Here is a 17840-nt window from a genome sequence, read left to right as displayed (position 1 = left end):
TGCTCCAGATGTTTAGCTGGTTGCTCATCCCCATCTCTCCATGAGCCCGGTGTTTGATAAACCCACAGAAGGAGCAGCAGTCCGCAGATGAGCAAAGGGCACAGCATTGTTTGGACAGGTGCCCTCTATCCACGGGCTGGTGGCTTGGCGATCACAGGATGGCTCCTTCCAGAATCCCATCTTCCAGTGCTGGAGTCTAAAGCAATGGCAGGCAGTGGGCTGCAGGTTGGAATGACAGGGAAGATACCCAACCGACTGCTCCCTTTCTTCTTCAGGCATCTCCCAGCATCACAGACAGTATTTAACAAACTGGGTCTCAACCATTCTTTGGTCCTTCAGTATGGTGACGGCTGATGATGAGGTGGGCTAGACCCCTGAGTAACTCCGGTTGTTCTGTGGATTCTCATTTTCTGACTCTCTTACATTTCATTTCGTTTCGTTTCGTTTACTATTTAATTTTTGTGTCGTAGGTGGGTGGGTGGTGGTCAAGGGATTTGGTAGCAAGCACCTTTATTCGCTGAGCCATCTCGCAGGTCTCCCAAGGGTTTTCTCTCTTACCAGTGGTTTAAAAAACAGCAGCCACCTACTGCCTTCAAGGACGCCTTGATTCCACACCTCACTCCGCTGGAATCTGGCTTCAACCCAAGTCCCCTCTCTAGTATTAATTAATTTACTTGATTCTCAAAACTTCTGTCCTGTCGCCCACCGCCCTTCCTCCCTGCCTCACCCGCAGGTGCTCACTCCCTGCTCCCGCACACTTTCCCTGTTCCCAGCGTCTCTTCTGAAATTACCCATCAAGGCCCGAGGCCGCCGGTCCCTTTCACCACCTGCCTCCTCTCTCACCCGCAGGTAACCTTTGGAGTGGGTTCACTCTAAAACTCGAGGGTTGCGAAATCGGCCCAGCCGCAGGCGACAAGGCAAGTTCCCAGAGCGGGAGTCGGGGTGTGCCCTCAAGGAGGCGCCCCACTGTCCCAAGTCCCCCTCTCACTGCGTCATCGGGGACTCGCTCTCTGACCAGCTCTCCCTGAGGCGCCTTCTGGTCCTTCTGCTTGGACAGGGGAGGCGAGGAAGGGCGGCGACCCGGGGAGGCAACGAAGGGCGGCGACCCGGGGGGCGGAGAGGAGTGGCCGCCGTGGCCTATTTCCGCGAGCATCGCGAACCGGGTTCAGGGAGCTCCGCGTCAGCTTTCCGCATCCACGCAGCCCCGTGGGCCCCCGGTCGCCCGCGTCCATGCCGCCCAGTCGACCCCCGCCGCCGGCGCTGCTACTGAGCCTCTGGCTACTGCCGAGCCTCGCACTGGCCGCTGCTGCCGCAGCGCCGGTGAAGCCGGAGTACACCGTCGTCTCCGGGCAGCCCCCGGCCGTGGGGCTGCCACGCGGGATCCTGCAGCTGGCGGCGCGCGCTGCGCTGCACTTCCTCAACTTCCGCGCCGGCTCGCCCAGCGCGCTACGGGTGCTGGCCGCCGTGCAGGAGGGCCGCGCGTGGGTGAGTGAGTAAGCCGCGATGCGACGGGACACGCTCGGGGATCACAGCGCTCCTGGCCCGAGCTTGTGTTGCCCGAGAGGCACGGAGTCCTCCAACGCTGCCTCAGCCTTTCTGGTATTGCGGAGGCCAGAAATACTTAGCATGTTTGGGAACATGAGGAAAGAAAGGGTCCCACGAATAACAGCTCGTGGTCCGGGTACCCAGCGTGGGTTGCCGTTGGCATGAGCACTGTGTAACCCAATCGACCCATGGCTTAGACTCTATGGCTCCTACCAAAGTAGGGGAGGTGTGTCCAAGAGCTAAGCCAGCTCTCTGCTTCGCAGACAAGTTTCAGAGTTAGGTCTGTTCCGTTGTTCATGACAGGCCACTGTCATGAACAAGGCAAGGCTTCGGGAAAAAGTGGTAAAGGTTACTCAGGGGTCTGTGGCGGGACCATTTAGCTTTGGCGTTCTCCTGATCTAACCAGGGAGTGACAGGACAGCAGTCTTCTGCACAACTGAAAGCGTGATCGAAAACTTGAAAACTTTTCAGCTCATGGATTGCTTGCTGGTTTCCAGGCAGTGGCTGTAGATGTCGAGTTGTAAGAATGAAGTCACGTTGTTCTCTTCATCAAACATTTTTAAAGTTACACAACAGAGTCCCGGAGCAACGAGGCTCCCCAGATGTTCCACAAAGCCACAGCCCCACAGCCTAGGTGGAGTCAAGCACAGGCTTTAAATCATCGGTAGGATGATAAAGACTATCCTCCGTCTAGCATCAGATGATGGGAATCACCTTTTCGACTCTTAGCCTTCTTTCCTTATTTCTAGAAAAAGGCAAACTATCTGATTGTTAAAAAAACAAACAGCAACAACAAAACAATCTTTACTGCCTCGGGGACATTCCCCATTCCAAGCTCCAGTCTTCATTAGTTCACCAGAGAAATGAAGTCACAACTTAAGAACGTGTCTTCTTAGAGGAAAGAGGAGCCCTGAAGACAGCTCGATATTTGGGGGAGAATTACCCTATCAGAACAAAAACAAAGAAACAGAAGGCCCAGACTGACCAAGTATACCAATTTTCAAATGCCAGAGATTATTTTCCTTCAATCCAATATGATTTTTAAGAATTATAAAATAGGACTAGTGAGACAGTCATTGGGTAAAGGTGCCTGCTGGCGAGCCTGAAGGTGGAAGAACCCAGGTTGTCCCCTGACTCCCCAGGCCTGCTATGGCATGCATATACACACGTGATAAATAAGTATAATTTAAAAACCCTCCCTATAATACCTTGTATTTCTGTGCCTTTTAGCTGCCCCTTGCAAAAGGAGTCCTTGGCATCCTTACAAAAGAAGCTGGCTCTCAAATCCTGTTCATCATCTGTAGGGTGTGATGCTCCTGAACTCCAAGGTGGCGCTACCTCATCCTAAGGGGTGTGTGCGTGAACGCAGATAAACTTGGGATTCAAGGCCCTGAGAAACAATGTTACACTTCCCCTTAACCTCCCTGACAATTGAACACTTATGTGATTGTGGGGCCAAGGAAAAGAGGCCAGCGTGCCGGGAATCAGTTTCTTCCACAAATCGAGTGAAATTGTTTTCCTTCAAAGGTTACTAAAGGCCTACCCTTAAAGATGATGAAGCAGGCAGGTGACAGTCATCTGGCAAGGGCATGCAAGGCTCTGTGAGAGTGGCAGAAACCAGGAGGACTGACTTCCTAGGATCTGTAGCAGGTGCTGTTTACTTTGGGGGTGGGGAGGATGGCAGCCTTAGGAACGGCTTTTGGTTTTGTTTGTTTGTTTTGTATTCTTGTGGTTTTGAGGTGTTTAGCCAGCCGAGTGAGAACACAAACTCAGCCTGGTGGGGACAGGTTCCAGAAAGATGGTTGTAGGAACTTCTGCTCCAATGACAAGAGCAGCCACACAGCATTCGCTACAAAAAGGAAGGGTTGGTAGACCGCCACCCTTCGTTTTCAGTCTTTATCCCATGGGCACTTTGGTAGAACAAAGTACTAGGTTGCCACACTGCATCTGTCCTTCACCTGGGCCTGGGCCAGGGGGAGCAAGTGGATGCCTGAGAGAGAAAAGTACAAGGGGTAGGGGGTGAGTACTTCTTATCAGCATGAGGGGCTGGGATTAGCTGAGGTTTTTCAGCAGCAACTTATTAAATCAATTTAAGTGAGTTCAGTTGTTTTAATTTTGGGTTCTATGAATTAAGTCTACAGCCCCATACAGGCCAGGCATATGTTCTACCACTGAGCTATACATATCCCAAGTTCTATGTAATGAAATGATGTGGGCTACAGACCATGAGAAAACACGATAAAACCAAGAGTGGTGTTTCAAATACATGTGAATAAACTAGGTCCTGATGAGGGATGCAATTCTTGCTGTATAGCGTATCCCGTCTTAAAACAAAACAAAAGCATCAAAGCCAGGTCCCCAAATAATTCCAGCTCTAAGATTTTCTCCATTCTCCTTTTAGTATTTCGAGTCCTCATTCTAGAAACACTGTTGCCCTCTGCTGGTCAGATGGAGTAGTCACTGCAGATTATGGTTTTAAAAAGACCAAGGAAGCGTCTCCAGTTTCCTAACTGCAGAGTAGACCTTACAGCGGCCTGTGTTGTTCCTGGTCCTACACTACCTTTTCATGACCAAATTTTCCAACCTTCCTGCTACTGAATGGTATAGCCTCAGGAGCACAGATTCCAGGCGGTAGTGGAAGTTCTTAGGTACTGGTGGTCCTGAATCAGGCCCAGGGGGTTTCTCTGTTACTGGCTACATTGCTTTCACTGAGTTTTTGGGATTTGAGGACAGTTTCCTAGGCATATACTTCCTAAAAAAAAAAAGCCAACTCATTCTGGAATCAGCTGTTGTCTGGGAATTGATAAACGTCCCATTTCTTATCCCAGACCAGACACAATGCAAACAGCCAGGCAAGGTGCAGTGGGAGAAGGGGATGGCCCATGCTCTATTCCAATGAAATAGTAAGTATGCATAGATCCCTCTAAGTGGAACTCCACGGGTTTTCTCTAGCAAGAAAACATGCCCATAACACATCATTTCAGTTCCTGTTTGGGTCACTGCCAGCAGGGTGTGTGCTTGCACAGTCCTCCAGTGTGTAAAGTGAATAGCGCACAGTCCTCCAGTGTGTAAAGTGCATAATGCACAGTCCTCCAGTGTGTAAAGTGAATAGCGCAGTCCTCCAGTGTGTAAAGTGCATAATGCACAGTCCTCCAGTGTGTAAAGTGAATAGCGCACAGTCCTCCAGTGTGTAAAGTGAATAGCGCACAGTCCTCCAGTGTGTAAAGTGAATAGCGCACAGTCCTCCAGTGTGTAAAGTGAATAGCGCACGGTCCTCCAGTGTGTAAAGCGAATAGCGCACGGTCCTCCAGTGTGTAAAGCGAATAGCGCACGGTCCTCCAGTGTGTAAAGCGAATAGCGCACGGTCCTCCAGTGTGTAAAGCGAATAGCGCACGGTCCTCCAGTGTGTAAAGCGAATAGCGCACGGTCCTCCAGTGTGTAAAGTGAATAGCGCACGGTCCTCCAGTGTGTAAAGTGAATAGCGCACGGTCCTCCAGTGTGTAAAGTGTATAGTGCACAGTCCTCCAGTGTGTAAAGTGAATAGCGCACAGTCCTCCAGTGTGTAAAGTGAATAGCGCACAGTCCTCCAGTGTGTAAAGTGTATAGTGCACAGTCCTCCAGTGTATAAAGTGAATAGTGCACAGTCCTCCAGTGTGTAAAGTGTACTCCAACCTTACTTCCCTTTCTTCCACAATCCTGGCTCACTCAAAACAGCAAGAGTTGAAGAGACAACCGCATGGATTCTTTCTGGAGCATTTAACTTGGATTTTGTGAGTGTGCTTGCTGGTTTGTTGGTGGTGGTGGTGATGGTGGTTTTGGTTTGTTTGTTTGCTATTCTTGTCATCTTGACAAAAACAAAGTAAGAAGTAACCTCAACTGAGAAAAATGTCTTCATCAGATTGGCCTAGCTAAGTCTATGGGGTGTTTTGTTGGTTAATGATGGATGTGAAAAGGTCCGGCCCACTGTGAGCAGCACCACCTTGGCCTTACCTTGGTCTCAGGTTAGAGTCCTTTTTTAGAGCAACCCATAGGAAGACAGTGAAGCTGCGTGGCCTTGGCTGGAGTTCCTGCCTCAGCTTCCCTCAATGATAGACTGTGCTGGGGAAGTGTAAACCGAAGAAACCCTTTCCTCCCCAAGTTGCGTCTGGCCATGGTCTCTATCGTAGGAAGCAAATACGGTCAGTGGCCTTGACACAACTTTAAGCCTATTCCTCACCCAACATAAGTGAATCTCCAGTAGCCAGCCCATAGGCAAATCCTCTGGTTCTCAGTAAGCATCAGGCCACCCTGGTCAGGCCAGAAGGTAGAGAGAGCAGTGGCTTTTCTTCCAGGATTCAAATACCGTGGGTCTGAAGCAAGAGCAAAAGTTGTCCCCTGGGCCATACAGATCCAAGTGCACATACTCCACTAAGAAAGAACCTCATCTCTTCCGATCTACGGAGCACTTTAGTCCAACATTAGACACCTAATTACGGCTCGTCTTGAAGGCGTGCCTCCATTAATGTCAATAATTCAGAGTCTGTCTTGAGAGTAGGGAAGCAGTGCATTATGCAGCCCACATTGCACGGAAGCGAACAGTGGCGACCTCAAGAGGCTGCAGTGCAGATGCAGGAGGAAAGACAATAAAAGAGGAAAGTGAAGGCGTGTTTTCTTTCACGGAAAGAAAGCTCTTAACTGTTTTGGGGGCCTTCGCAAGACAACAGCCTAATCAGAGACACCCCTCTGTGGACCATGCTATCTCTAGACCAGCACCCTGCCTAATGGGGGAGACACCACAGCACAAAGCAGAGAGGTGGAGCGCTCCTGCCTGGCATGAAACTGCCCAGGCACACTTCAGGCTTCGCCCCATCATTCCAGCTCCCAGAGGGCAGAGTCTGGGTCTGCATCTTGGCAACTTGCACCAGATCGCCTAAGCTAACTGTACCCTGATGAGCTAGTAAGCAGGCACCCCCTCCACCATTCTGCAGCAAATTGGCTTTGTCATATTCCCCACTCCCAAACCCTGTTCAAAACACTTTAATTTGGTTTTCTACATGTAAGACCAGGACGTTTGCAACCACGGGGTATTGGATGTGCTCCAAATCAAGACTACTGGTGGTGGGGTAATTGCTCTGCGCAGGATTCTGCCCTAGAGTCTTCCTTTAAGGTTCACCATGGTGCTCCTGGAAACCGAATGCAAATGCTCAATACCCCAAAGAGTAATTGTTAATATTAAATAACACACAGTTCCAATGACTGCTAAGCAGTGAGTCACTCCGTGCTTAGCTATGCACACGTGCCGCCAGGGCAGTGGTAACTCATCTGCAGGATGTTTTATTAAGTGAGAGAGCCAAGGGCACGCTGGTTAAGGATAGTAGGCAGAACAAGTGTCCAGCTCGGGTTACTTGTTGTGACTGTTCAAGGTATCACCTGCCCCTAAAATCCAGGTATAAAAGAGAAGCTGCGTGCACTTGCAAAGAAGATGTGTGTGAATCCACAGGCTTACCCAAGGCACGCGCCCACAGCAGAGATCACACTGGGGATTACAGCTGGTTCTCTCTATCCCTTCTTATCACCATATAGCAAGTGCAATAATGCTAGTGGGTTCAAAACATGGCATATATTTGCTTGCAGTTCTGGAAGTCAGAGGTTGGACTGAAAGCAAAGTGTCCCGGGGCCTCATTACCCCGGGGGCCTAGGGGATGCCCCTTGCCTTGCCTCTTCTGGGTGCCAGCTGTGCTCTTGGTTCATGGTTCTGTCTCTTATCCTCAAAGTCAACTGTGTCACATCTTGTGTCTTGAAAATAAACTAGGATAGTCCGATAGGTCCATATGATTAATGAGTGACCCTGGGGAGATCCCATTTTGTAACACAACATCTGTAGAGTCACCGTTTGCCCAACCACACCAGTCCTGAGGCCCTTGAAAATACTTCCCACATTATCAGGCATATGGAAATGGCTACCCTTGCTCCTGTTGCTTCACTCTTGAAACCGTGGCTGTATTTTATTGGAACCGTCTGTCATCTGCCCTACTTCCTGGGAGGGACCAGGTGCCGCTCTGACCAGACTTTTGAACAGTCAGCCTTGTTTGCTCTTTGTGGTCCTGTCTCCCTCTTGGATTATACTGTAAGCTTCTACAGGTCAGGAGGTGTCACATGACTTGTCCTGCCCTATACTCGAACCTGGCCTTGCTGGAAACAAGATTCAGATAACTGTTAAATGACATCACAATAACAGCGAGGGTGCTGGGACCACTGGGAAACTTCCGGTCCCTCCTCACTGGAGAGAGGAGACTTGGAATCTGTGCACCTCTTATACCTAGTCTTTCTTTCCACCATGGGCCCAGAGATGAACCAAGCTGCGGACAGGTCCTGGCAATTCCCTTCTAGTTTTCTACCCCAGGTCAAGAACTCATGTCCAGATTTTGACAAATGGAAGTGACAAACCTTCTATCTTGGCTGGCTGAGCTGGGCTGCTAATGCATGGTGTCCACAGGAAAAGCTTTCCTTGTGCTCCACTGGCTACGGCTGACAGTAACCGACCTTTGTAATATAAACTCAGTTTGTTTTATCAACCCTTGCCTGGAAGGAGAAAATGAAATAATATAATTCCGGGGTATAATGTAATATGCAGTCTGTCCAGAACCTAAGAATGGTACAGCAATTTTTTGTCACAAATGAGTTATTTTCCTCCAACTGAGCCTGACTCATATAAGCAACCTTATAAGGTGGGGAGGTTTGCCTTTCTTGGAACAGCGTGGCATTTGTGTTTTCTCACCAAAGATGAAGCCAGGGGGGACATTTAGAAGCAGAATGTGGGTCCCAGTGTGTTGCGGGGGAAGACTAGAAGCCTCTGAGCTCTTGACAGTGCAACCGGTTTCTTCCCATTTGCCCACATTCCCATCTCGAAAACACAGAAAGTCCCCAGATGTGGCCCTAAGGTAAAAGGAGCAGTGGATAGATAGTAGTGGCAGGGAGGAGAACGGGCACAGGAATTCCTTTCATGTGAGCTTCAGGTGTCTCATTACTCAAGTCCTTGTGTTGTAAATGAGCTTAAAGGGTTAAATTTGTGACTGCTCCTAAGATGGGTACACACCTTCAGTCTATCTTTCGGTCCCTCGGTTTCTAGACTCTCTTACTTTTATACTCACTCCTCACATACCAATGATTTATAAATAGAAACATAGCAAAAATGGAGAAGCCAGTACCATTGGTTAGAGCCTAGAAGATTCTCTCCAGATTCAGACAGAACCATCTTTGATCCATTAGTATGGAAAAAAACTTTGTGGTTGATGATGAACAGCTTTTACTGAAAATAAGACCTGAATCAGTAGAACCTTAGAGCCCGTGCTCTTTGCTTCTTGGAGCCTACACAAACGCCATATATAGCAGCTGACACTGCCATAATGGTTTTTGCTTTCTGTGGTTTGTTACTGATGGTCAATAGCAGAAATACTAAGTGGGAGTTTTCAGAAATAAATAATTGCTAAGTTTTAAATTCCTTTTCACCCTGACAGTGTGAAATCTCATGCTAGCCCACTCTGTCCCACCCTGTATGTGAATCACCCAATTTTCTACTGTGCCCACACTGTAAATGCTACCCACCTGCCAGTCACTGGGTGGCTACCCTAGTTATTACATCACCTGGCACAGCATCATGGCGCTTCATTTGTTGAAGCAATTTTATCTGCTAAGGACCCTAGAGCTAACATTAACAAAATGTTAAATGTTATTATTGACTATTATAATGTTCTATTTTATTATTGTTTATCTCGCTGTATTAGTCAGGTTTCTCTCATGGAACAGAACCAATACAATGTACATATAATTTAAGTATGGATTTACTAGCTTGGCTTACAGAGTGAGAGGCAGATAGTCCCAAGGCAGCCATCTGCAGAATGGAAAGCCAGTGAAACCAGTGGCTGCTCATTTCCAGAACTTGTAATTCTAAGAAGAAAGCAAGCCAATGACTCGGTCCTAATGTGAGGCCCAGAGAGTAACTGTGCAGTGTATATCAAAGGCTGACCAATCTCGAGTCCTCAGATAATGGCCACAGTAAGAATGCCTGCCCGGGATGTCGAATGCACCAGAACACAGTGTGCACGTGTGGAATTATGAGAGAATACAATTTACTCTTAACAGTAGTCACTCAGCTTCTTTCAATTTTTAAAATAAATTCTGAAGTGCTGCAGAGGTCGGAGGAAGAGAAGTCCTGAGTGTGTAAGCTTCCTCCTCCTTCCATCTCTCTGCTCCGTCTGCACCCCAGCTTGTGTGTCCGCCCTTCTCCGTCCCACTCAGCATCTGGCAATCATCTCAGGAACTCTCAGACACACCCAGAAGTGTGCTCTACTAATTTTCTAGGCATTTCTCAATCCAGTAAAAGTTAACAACTGGGATTAACCTGCTAATCCCTTACTGTGCCTAAGTTATTGACGGCGTCATACACGTGCATTTATAGGACAAACACCACATATTGGGCTAGTTATTGCCTGTGTTTCCGGCTATCCACTGTGTCTTAGGACACAGCCCTGCTGTGAGGTCCAATATCGGTTGTCAACTTGACTGCATCTGGAATTAACTAAAACCCAAGCAGCTGGGTACCCCTGTGAGAGACTTTTCTTGATTGACTCATTGAGGTGGGAAGTCAGAAGACTCCCCTTAAATCTGGGCCACACCTTCTGGTGGCAGCTCACCTGAAAGGACATGGGTGGACAGAGCTTTATCTGCCTGTTTCCCTCACTCTCACTGACAAGGTTATCTACCCCGATGCCGAGGTATCTCTTCACTGGTGTTAGAACGAGTCCTTTGGGACTCTAACACAGATGGAAGACTGGCCAAGATATCCAGCCCCAAGGACTGAATATCCACTGGACTTTTGGCCTTTCTGTTAGGAGACAGCCATTGTTGGACTAGCTGGACCACAGCCTGTAAGCCATTCTAAGAACCCCAAACTTCTTTTGGAGACAGTGTGTCCTCATAGTCCAGTTTCCCTGGAACTAGCCTGTGTACACCAGGCTGGCTTCAAGCTCACAGGGATCACCTGCCTCTGTCACTGAAACCGTACACCACCATGTCTGACCTAAATCTCATTCTTAAGGATCTGGTACAGGCTGATGTCTACAGTTCTTGAAGCCTTTCTGGAAAGCATGGAAAACACCAAGAACCCAGGTGTGAATCGTTTAACAAACTGTGATAAATGTATTTGATTATCTGGATCCGCTTATTGTGAGAAGCAAAGAATTTAGTGACTCCATACAAAAAACTTGAAAACTGAAGAAAATGATGGTTCTGGCTCGTTGCTCCTAGTATCTCTGGATAAACTAACAAAGGAAAAAGAATGAACTCAGTAATACAATTGCCCTGCCCCAGATGTGTGTAAACAGTCTAAAGTTTTTCTCAGTGTCCTGTGGAAAAGTATTTCCAGCAACCACAGAGTTGTAGAAAACCAAACCAAAGCCCTAACTATGAGATTGGCTGAATTATAACAAAAATGCAAATCCCAGCCTCAGAGGGTGGTCAGAGTTTAACTACTAATTAGTAAGGCATGGGAAAATGTAACTTGGGATAGAGATGGGTGGGAGGACCCTACTGAGCAGGGAACTTTGACCCCTAAGATTCTTAAGGGTTTATGAATGTGGATCAGATGGAAGTTGCTCAGCACCATGCCTGCCTGCCCACTCGCTTGCCTGCTTACCTGCCTGCTACCTGCCTGCTGCCTGCTGCCTGCTGCCTGTTGCCTGCTGCCTGCCTGCTTACCTGCCTGCTACCTGCCTGCTGCCTGCCTGCTGCCTGCTGCCTGCTGCCTGCTGCCTGCTGACTGCTGACTGCTGACTGCTGCCTGCTGACTGCTGACTGCTGCCTGCCTGCTTACCTGCCTGCTGCCTGCTGCCTGCTGACTGCTGACTGCTGACTGCTGCCTGCTGCCTGCTGACTGCTGACTGCTGCCTGCCTGCTTACCTGCCTGCTGCCTGCTGCCTGCTGCCTGCTGACTGCTGACTGCTGACTGCTGACTGCTGCCTGCCTGCTTACCTGCCTGCTGCCTGCTGCCTGCTGCCTGCTGCCTGCTGCCTGCCTGCTTACCTGCCTGCTGCCTGCTGCCTGCCTGCTTACCTGCCTGCTGCCTGCTGCCTGCTGCCTGCTGCCTGCTGCCTGCTGCCTGCTGCCTGCTGCCTGCTGCCTGCTGCCTGCTGCCTGCTGACTGCTGACTGCTGACTGCTGCCTGCTGCCTGCCTGCTTACCTGCCTGCTGCCTGCTGCCTGCTGCCTGCTGCCTGCTGCCTGCCTGCTTACCTGCCTGCTGCCTGCTGCCTGCCTGCCTGCTGACTGCTGACTGCTGACTGCTGACTGCTGACTGCTGACTGCCTGCTTCAATGCTCCCCAACATGATGGCCATGGACTCTAACCCTCTGGAACCATGAGCCTGAAATAAAATGCTTTCCTTTATAAACTGCCTTGGTCGCACTGTTTAAGACACCTGCCCTTGAGAGGGAATACTATACAGCAAAGTACTTATTCATGTAACAGGAGGTGATGAGTGAATTTTCTTCAAAAATTGGAAATCTGCCCAGACTGGATTGATAGTGTGTCAGTTGCTGCAGAAGCAGGTGGACTTGCCACCTCGATTTCTGAAGTGTCATAGCTTGATTCTCCAGAGACTCCAGGTGTTCACACTGACCACGCTTTGAAGGAACTCCCCTATTTCCCTGACTCTAATGATGTCATCACTTTACTACTGAATGTGAACACTGCTTGCTGGACTTACTGGTCACTCCCTGTCCCTCAGAACTTCAGCAGTCCCACCCCACAACTAGAAAGAACTTCTCCTAGTGTGGTCCTGAGATCTGTGATTTGTTGAAATGCAAATTCTCAGACTCCACCCCAGACTAACTGAATTAATCCTTGGTGGGTGGGCCCATTATGCAGGGTTTAGCAGGCCCCCTGGGGCATTTTGGTGAACACCCACAACAAAAGGATAAAGTCACTAGAAGAGACCTCCTCTAACCTGGCCCCAGCTCCGTACTGTCCTCAACCCCAAGTCTACCCCATGTCAATGTGTTAACTCCCCAGCTGGGCTGCTCCCGAGTACTGGGTCACACTCCTGTCTGGAGCAGTCTTTCTTTCACTTGCTTCTGTTGGTCCTAATCTTCTCTAGTACTTTCCACAGCTATCCTGAGCCAGGATTCCATTCACAATTTGTCCAAAAGGGTCTATCCTTAGGGCTCCTACAATCTTGGATCATCTTTATTGTCCAAGCTGTTAAGGGTTGTATCACATCTTCCCAAAGGGATCTGTGGAAGTCCAAACCCAGCTGGTGAGCGCTCCCTTACTGTAAAGAGTCTCCTGAGATGTAAACAAGGGACAGTGAGGTCATACTGTGTTACTGAGCCTTAAATCCGGTGACTTCTGTCCTTATAAAAGGGCCACGAGAGGATACAGACAGGCAGAGGGAAGAAGAGTCTGGATGATGCAGTTGTGAGCCAGGGATGCCAGGGAGTGGAGCCCACTCCCTAGAGCCAGGAAGAGGGAAGGTGGATTCCACCCGCAGTCTCAGATGGAGCTAGTCCTGCTGACGCCTTGACACTGGACTTCTAGTCTTCAGAACTGTGAGAGGAAACTGTTGTTTTTAGCCACCCAGTGTGTGGTCCTTTGCTATGAAACTCTAGCAGTCAAGCACACAGACCCTTCCTGGCCACGCCCTCCCAGAGAAAGGTTCTCATCTACAGGAGGTGCTTTGCAGGCACAACACAAGGTCCACCTCCATCCAGCCAAGCCTTCATCCCAGCACTTCCTCACGCACACACAGCAGCAGCCAGCTTGCAGGCTCCCTTTCCTTAGAAGGGACTGCTGAGACCTGCTTCTGTAACCTCTGTGCTTGCAGTCTGGGGATAGGCCACATGTGACAACTGACAGCTCTTGAACTAGGCAATGCCTTGTTCCTGGGACAAGCTGCCTTGTCTGTTCATGTATACAATGGCAATAGTGAGAATACCCTACCTCAAGGCATGATGATGTGAGTTCCTGCCCAGGAGCCATGTGAAGTCGGGGAGGGCAGACAGTGAGAGTGGCAGATGTACATGGATGGATGGGTGGCAAGATAGACTGATGGATGGATGGACGGACGGACAGACAGACAGACCAATGGATGGGCTTGACTGATGGTAATAGGTACAGACACAGAAATAAACCATCCATTCCCTGTAACTTGCAGGGCAGTTTTATATATAAACACTAAATAAAGACATGATATGGATTTGATAAGGATCTGAGGAGCGTTTCTCTTAACAAAAAAGAAAGGTCGATGGACAGTGAATCTAGGTCTTTGAAGGCACCTCATCATATGCTTCTCAAACAGGACTTTGAGAGTAGCCTCCACGCTGCCAAACAACTACAAGTCAAGCACAAGAAGCCAGAAGGACAGTACAGCCAGGAGAGGCAGACACAGCTCTTCCCATGGCCATGGGAGCAGGCACTAAGGAACCCGCAAACAAGAGCACAAAGCCCAGGTTCAGAGCTAACCTACACACCGCTGATGGGCGAGGTTGTGAGGCGCTATGTTCTAGGCTGGAGCACAGAAGCTTTGTGCCCACCCAGAATTAAAAAGCAGTCTGCAGTAAGGAACTGCTAATCCCACTGTGGTAGTCACGTGGGCAGTTGCTTTGTTTGCTTTTTCTTAGCAAAGAACCTTCCTTATTCTGGAAAACATGACAATGGTGCACTCTGCCTCTGGCTAGGTTTAAGAAAAGTGGGGTGGCCTCATCTGTTTTGCAGATGGTCAGTTTGGGTGGCATGAGATGCCGGGCATTGGAGACTCTGATCTTCAGTGCAGCCTGCTCCCTGTGGTGGAAAAGCTAGGGCTGGCTCCCCTCTGCAGTGTGGATTCAGCTCCTTTAAAACGAACTGCATGGTCCCGCTTTTCACAGCACAGACTGCTCGAGATGCAGACAGAGATCGTGTGGTGGGCAAGAGGAGCTCACTGATCATGAGTCGCTGTCACAGGAACTAGATTTAAAACTTTGCATTGTGTTTCCCACATCCTTGGACCTAATCGCTCTAACAGTGAGAAAGCTATGAAAACATTAGGCTAAGCTATGAGGTGGGGCACCTAAGCCAAGTCACTTTGGGTTGGACTAGTGCTTTTAAGTGCTTTGTGGTGTTTTTGTTTTAAGATTTATTTATTAATCTTATGTATATGAGTATGCTGTCTTGATGCACACCAGAAGAGGGCATCAGATCCTATTACAGATGGCTGTGAACCACCATATAATTACTGGGATTTGAACTCAAACCTCTTGAAGAGCAGTCAGTGCTCTTAACTGCTGAGCCATCTCTCCAGCCTAGCTTTTATTTTTGTTTTTTTTTTTTAAAGGCCTGTTTGTTAATTTGATTTTAGAAAGGTACAGGGCTGGGGTGGGGGTCTGGGGTGCTGAGGAAGCAACTTCCGGTTCAAGGTCCGTACTTAACTTTCCTTAGTGGCGAGGGGAGCGGGGAGATCATTTTTATGCTTGTCCCCACACCCAGCACCCTCCCAGTGACAAACATTTCCAAATGTCAGCTGCATATTTTATTTGCAACCATTTTACGAAAGATATGATGAAATCAAGGTTTTTAGGATTTGTCCTTGTTGCTGGACACAAGCCTGCTTTGTTCCCTAGGTTTGCTGTATACTCTTCCATGCAGGTACTGCCGTGTTAGCTCTAGAAGTCAGCCTCTAACAGTGGCATACCTCAGTGAACACCAGTGTGAATCAGCCCATCACCAGTCTGCTCACAGCTTCTCTGAAGCAGGCTCTCCAGGTTGGAGAATGCTCATACAGATTTGTTTGGTCACTTATGAAGATTGCTGACCACCAGGCTGTACCAGGCTAACCTCCCAGCAACCAGGGAAGGCATTTGCAACCCCAAGGCACGACCTACAGCAGATCCCATGGCTAGTGTCTAGGAGCTGCACAGTGACAACCCAGTTTCTTTACTTTGACTTTCCTTCTGGTGAGCTCAGAGCCTTCAGTGCTTGCTGTCTTAGAATTCATAGCTCATGGAGAGGTTCGGGAAGAACCCAGCGCTGGCCCCGTCTGATATCTGCTGTTGTTTTGCAAACAGGGGCATTTCAAATGACCCTTGATGCTAGCATGTTGTCTCAACATAAAATGTGTTTCAGGCATTGAATCATGGTCACTTGTCACTAAACAGTGGGGATAGAACTGAGAATTGCAGTTAGGCCGTTTGTCCTTGTATGACCATCATAGTGTGTCATCACCCGAAGGTAGACGGAGTAGGTCACTCAGAGAGGCTCATTAAGGTGACCAAGAGACAGATAAAGACAAACTGTGTGCAGCTGCTGCCAACGTAGCACGTCACAAACTTTTCTTTTGTATGTAGGTTCTATCCCAAATGTTAAAAGCACACCACAGTAAGCACGTGACCAAGTGTTGTACATTATATGTAATTCGAGAGGCCACACTTTTAAGATTATTTTAGTGTGTCTGTGTGTTACTTGTGCGTATGTCTATGCACATTGCCTGAGGCACACGCATCATAAGAGATCAGAGCCCCTGGAACTAGAGTTAAGGATGAACCACCCACTTCTCCAGCCTCTCCCTTGTACCTCTGGAAGGGCAGTCAGTGCTCTTAACCACTGAGCCATCTCTCCAGCCCTCTTTTGTACCGTCTAAGGGACTTGTGTCAGCACACCATGCACTTCTGACCACATGCACTTCATAGTCCCCACCTTGGCTCAAGCCCCTCTGTACTGCTTCCTGTTCCTACCTGCTCGCTGTGGGTATCCCTTTTCTGCTCTCACTCTTTTCTTAAAGCCCCACTCTGTAAGTTGTGCTCACTATAACCTGCTAGGCAACCCTTGCCCACCTAGTCAGCTGCTTCCTGCACTGATTTTAGCCTGTTTGTCCTTCAGTTCCCCAGGCTGCTCCTCGGGCCCTTCAACACTCCCTTCTCCTTGTGTGAGATGACTCACCTGCTCCCCTCACCCCTTTCCCCAAGCCAGCTCCTCCCTAGTCTTCAGAGTTGAACTCAAATGTCACCTCTAGACCCTTAGATTGGATCAGTCATCTTTTCAAAGCTCATAAGTCAACTCTAATCAGATCACCATTGTCCACAGTGGCAGCATATAAATGAGTCCTTTCTGCTCTAGGCTGCCCAGGGGCAGGCAATGGTATTGTTTTGCCTCCTTTCCCCTCACTTAGCCTAGGGTTGGGTAAGGCAGACACTCTGTCATCCTAAAGTGAGTACTGCTGGATGAGAAGGCTGCCAATCAAGGAGAGTGAGAGTCAAAGCTCGGGCCCCACCCCAGATGAAGGGGGACCCCCACCTTGTGCTGACTGCAGTGACTTATCTCAACAGACCAGCTAAGTAACTTGTGACTCCATAAGGAAGAGGGGAGAGGGAGGCTTTGGGGAGATTAGATAAAGAATGAGTCTTGATGCACGATAAAGGACAACTGAAAATACTAAAATCCTATTAAGGATCCTGTGTCAAAGCTTTCAAGGGTGTCCAGTTAAAATAAGCAAATCAAATAGCAAAGAAAGTAACACTTCAGAGAGGCTGACTCAGCTGGGAGCCTTGATGAACATGGCCCCATTCTCTGCTTCCCCCTCCTACCAAAGAATAGTCTATTGGGACCTCACTTAGCTTCATGTGTTTCTAAAAACCTGGTCATCAAAATACTCTTAAGCTCCCTACTTCCTTTAATTCCAGTGCTCCAAGGCAGAAACAGGTGAATCTCTCTGAGTTTTAAACAGTGATTTTCAGACTAGCCAAGGCTACAAGGGAGACCCTATCTCAAACAAACAACAACAAGAGTAAATAAATATGCGGAATTATTTTAAGAATAAGGAAGCGCCCCTACCCTGGGGAGTGCGAATCAGCACTGTCTGGCAAATCAGCAGCCCTGATCTATTATTGTCATGGAGGTTGATGCTCCTCTTGACTCTTCTTTCTCTCTTATCCCTGGAGGATCATGTCCACTTCTCTGCTTTGGCCACCTCTGCTAATTCCTTCTGCACACCTCAGATGCTTCCCATCTGGCTTGGCTCCTTCCTCCCTCTCTTCTCTTACAGTGCTCCCCTCCACCCCTGCCCTTCTCATCTGAAAATCTGAGGGCCGGTCTGGCTCCTACAGAGAAGACAGCACTTGGGGGTTATGACACCCTAGAGAACGTGCCAGCCAGGTCCTCAGAGTCACATGTAGAGGACTGGGGTCCAGAGCCAGGGTAGCAAACCTTTAAAAGCCTAGAACCTGTGGGCAAGGAAAGTTGCCTTCTTTGGGCTCTGACCATTGCCCCTGATATGCCAACTTCTACCCTTCA

General features: G+C 48.8%; 1 protein-coding gene across 1 annotated transcript in view; it reads left to right on the top strand.

Annotated features, from left to right (window-relative positions):
* Positions 1 to 1190: 1190 nt before the first annotated feature.
* Positions 1191 to 17840, top strand: part of Rarres1 (retinoic acid receptor responder 1) — a 34261-nt gene continuing 17611 nt past the window's right edge. Inside the window, exon 1 of the mRNA NM_001014790.2 lies at positions 1191 to 1485. Within this exon, the coding sequence (NP_001014790.1) occupies positions 1231 to 1485 (255 nt within the window). The 5' untranslated portion in view covers positions 1191 to 1230. The remainder of the gene's footprint in view (positions 1486 to 17840) is intronic.

This window comes from Rattus norvegicus, chromosome 2 (genome assembly GCF_036323735.1).
Source record: "Rattus norvegicus strain BN/NHsdMcwi chromosome 2, GRCr8, whole genome shotgun sequence".
Lineage (NCBI taxonomy): Eukaryota > Metazoa > Chordata > Mammalia > Rodentia > Muridae > Rattus > Rattus norvegicus.
Note: the sequence above shows the minus strand (reverse complement) of the source record. Positions and strands in the feature narration are given on the sequence as shown.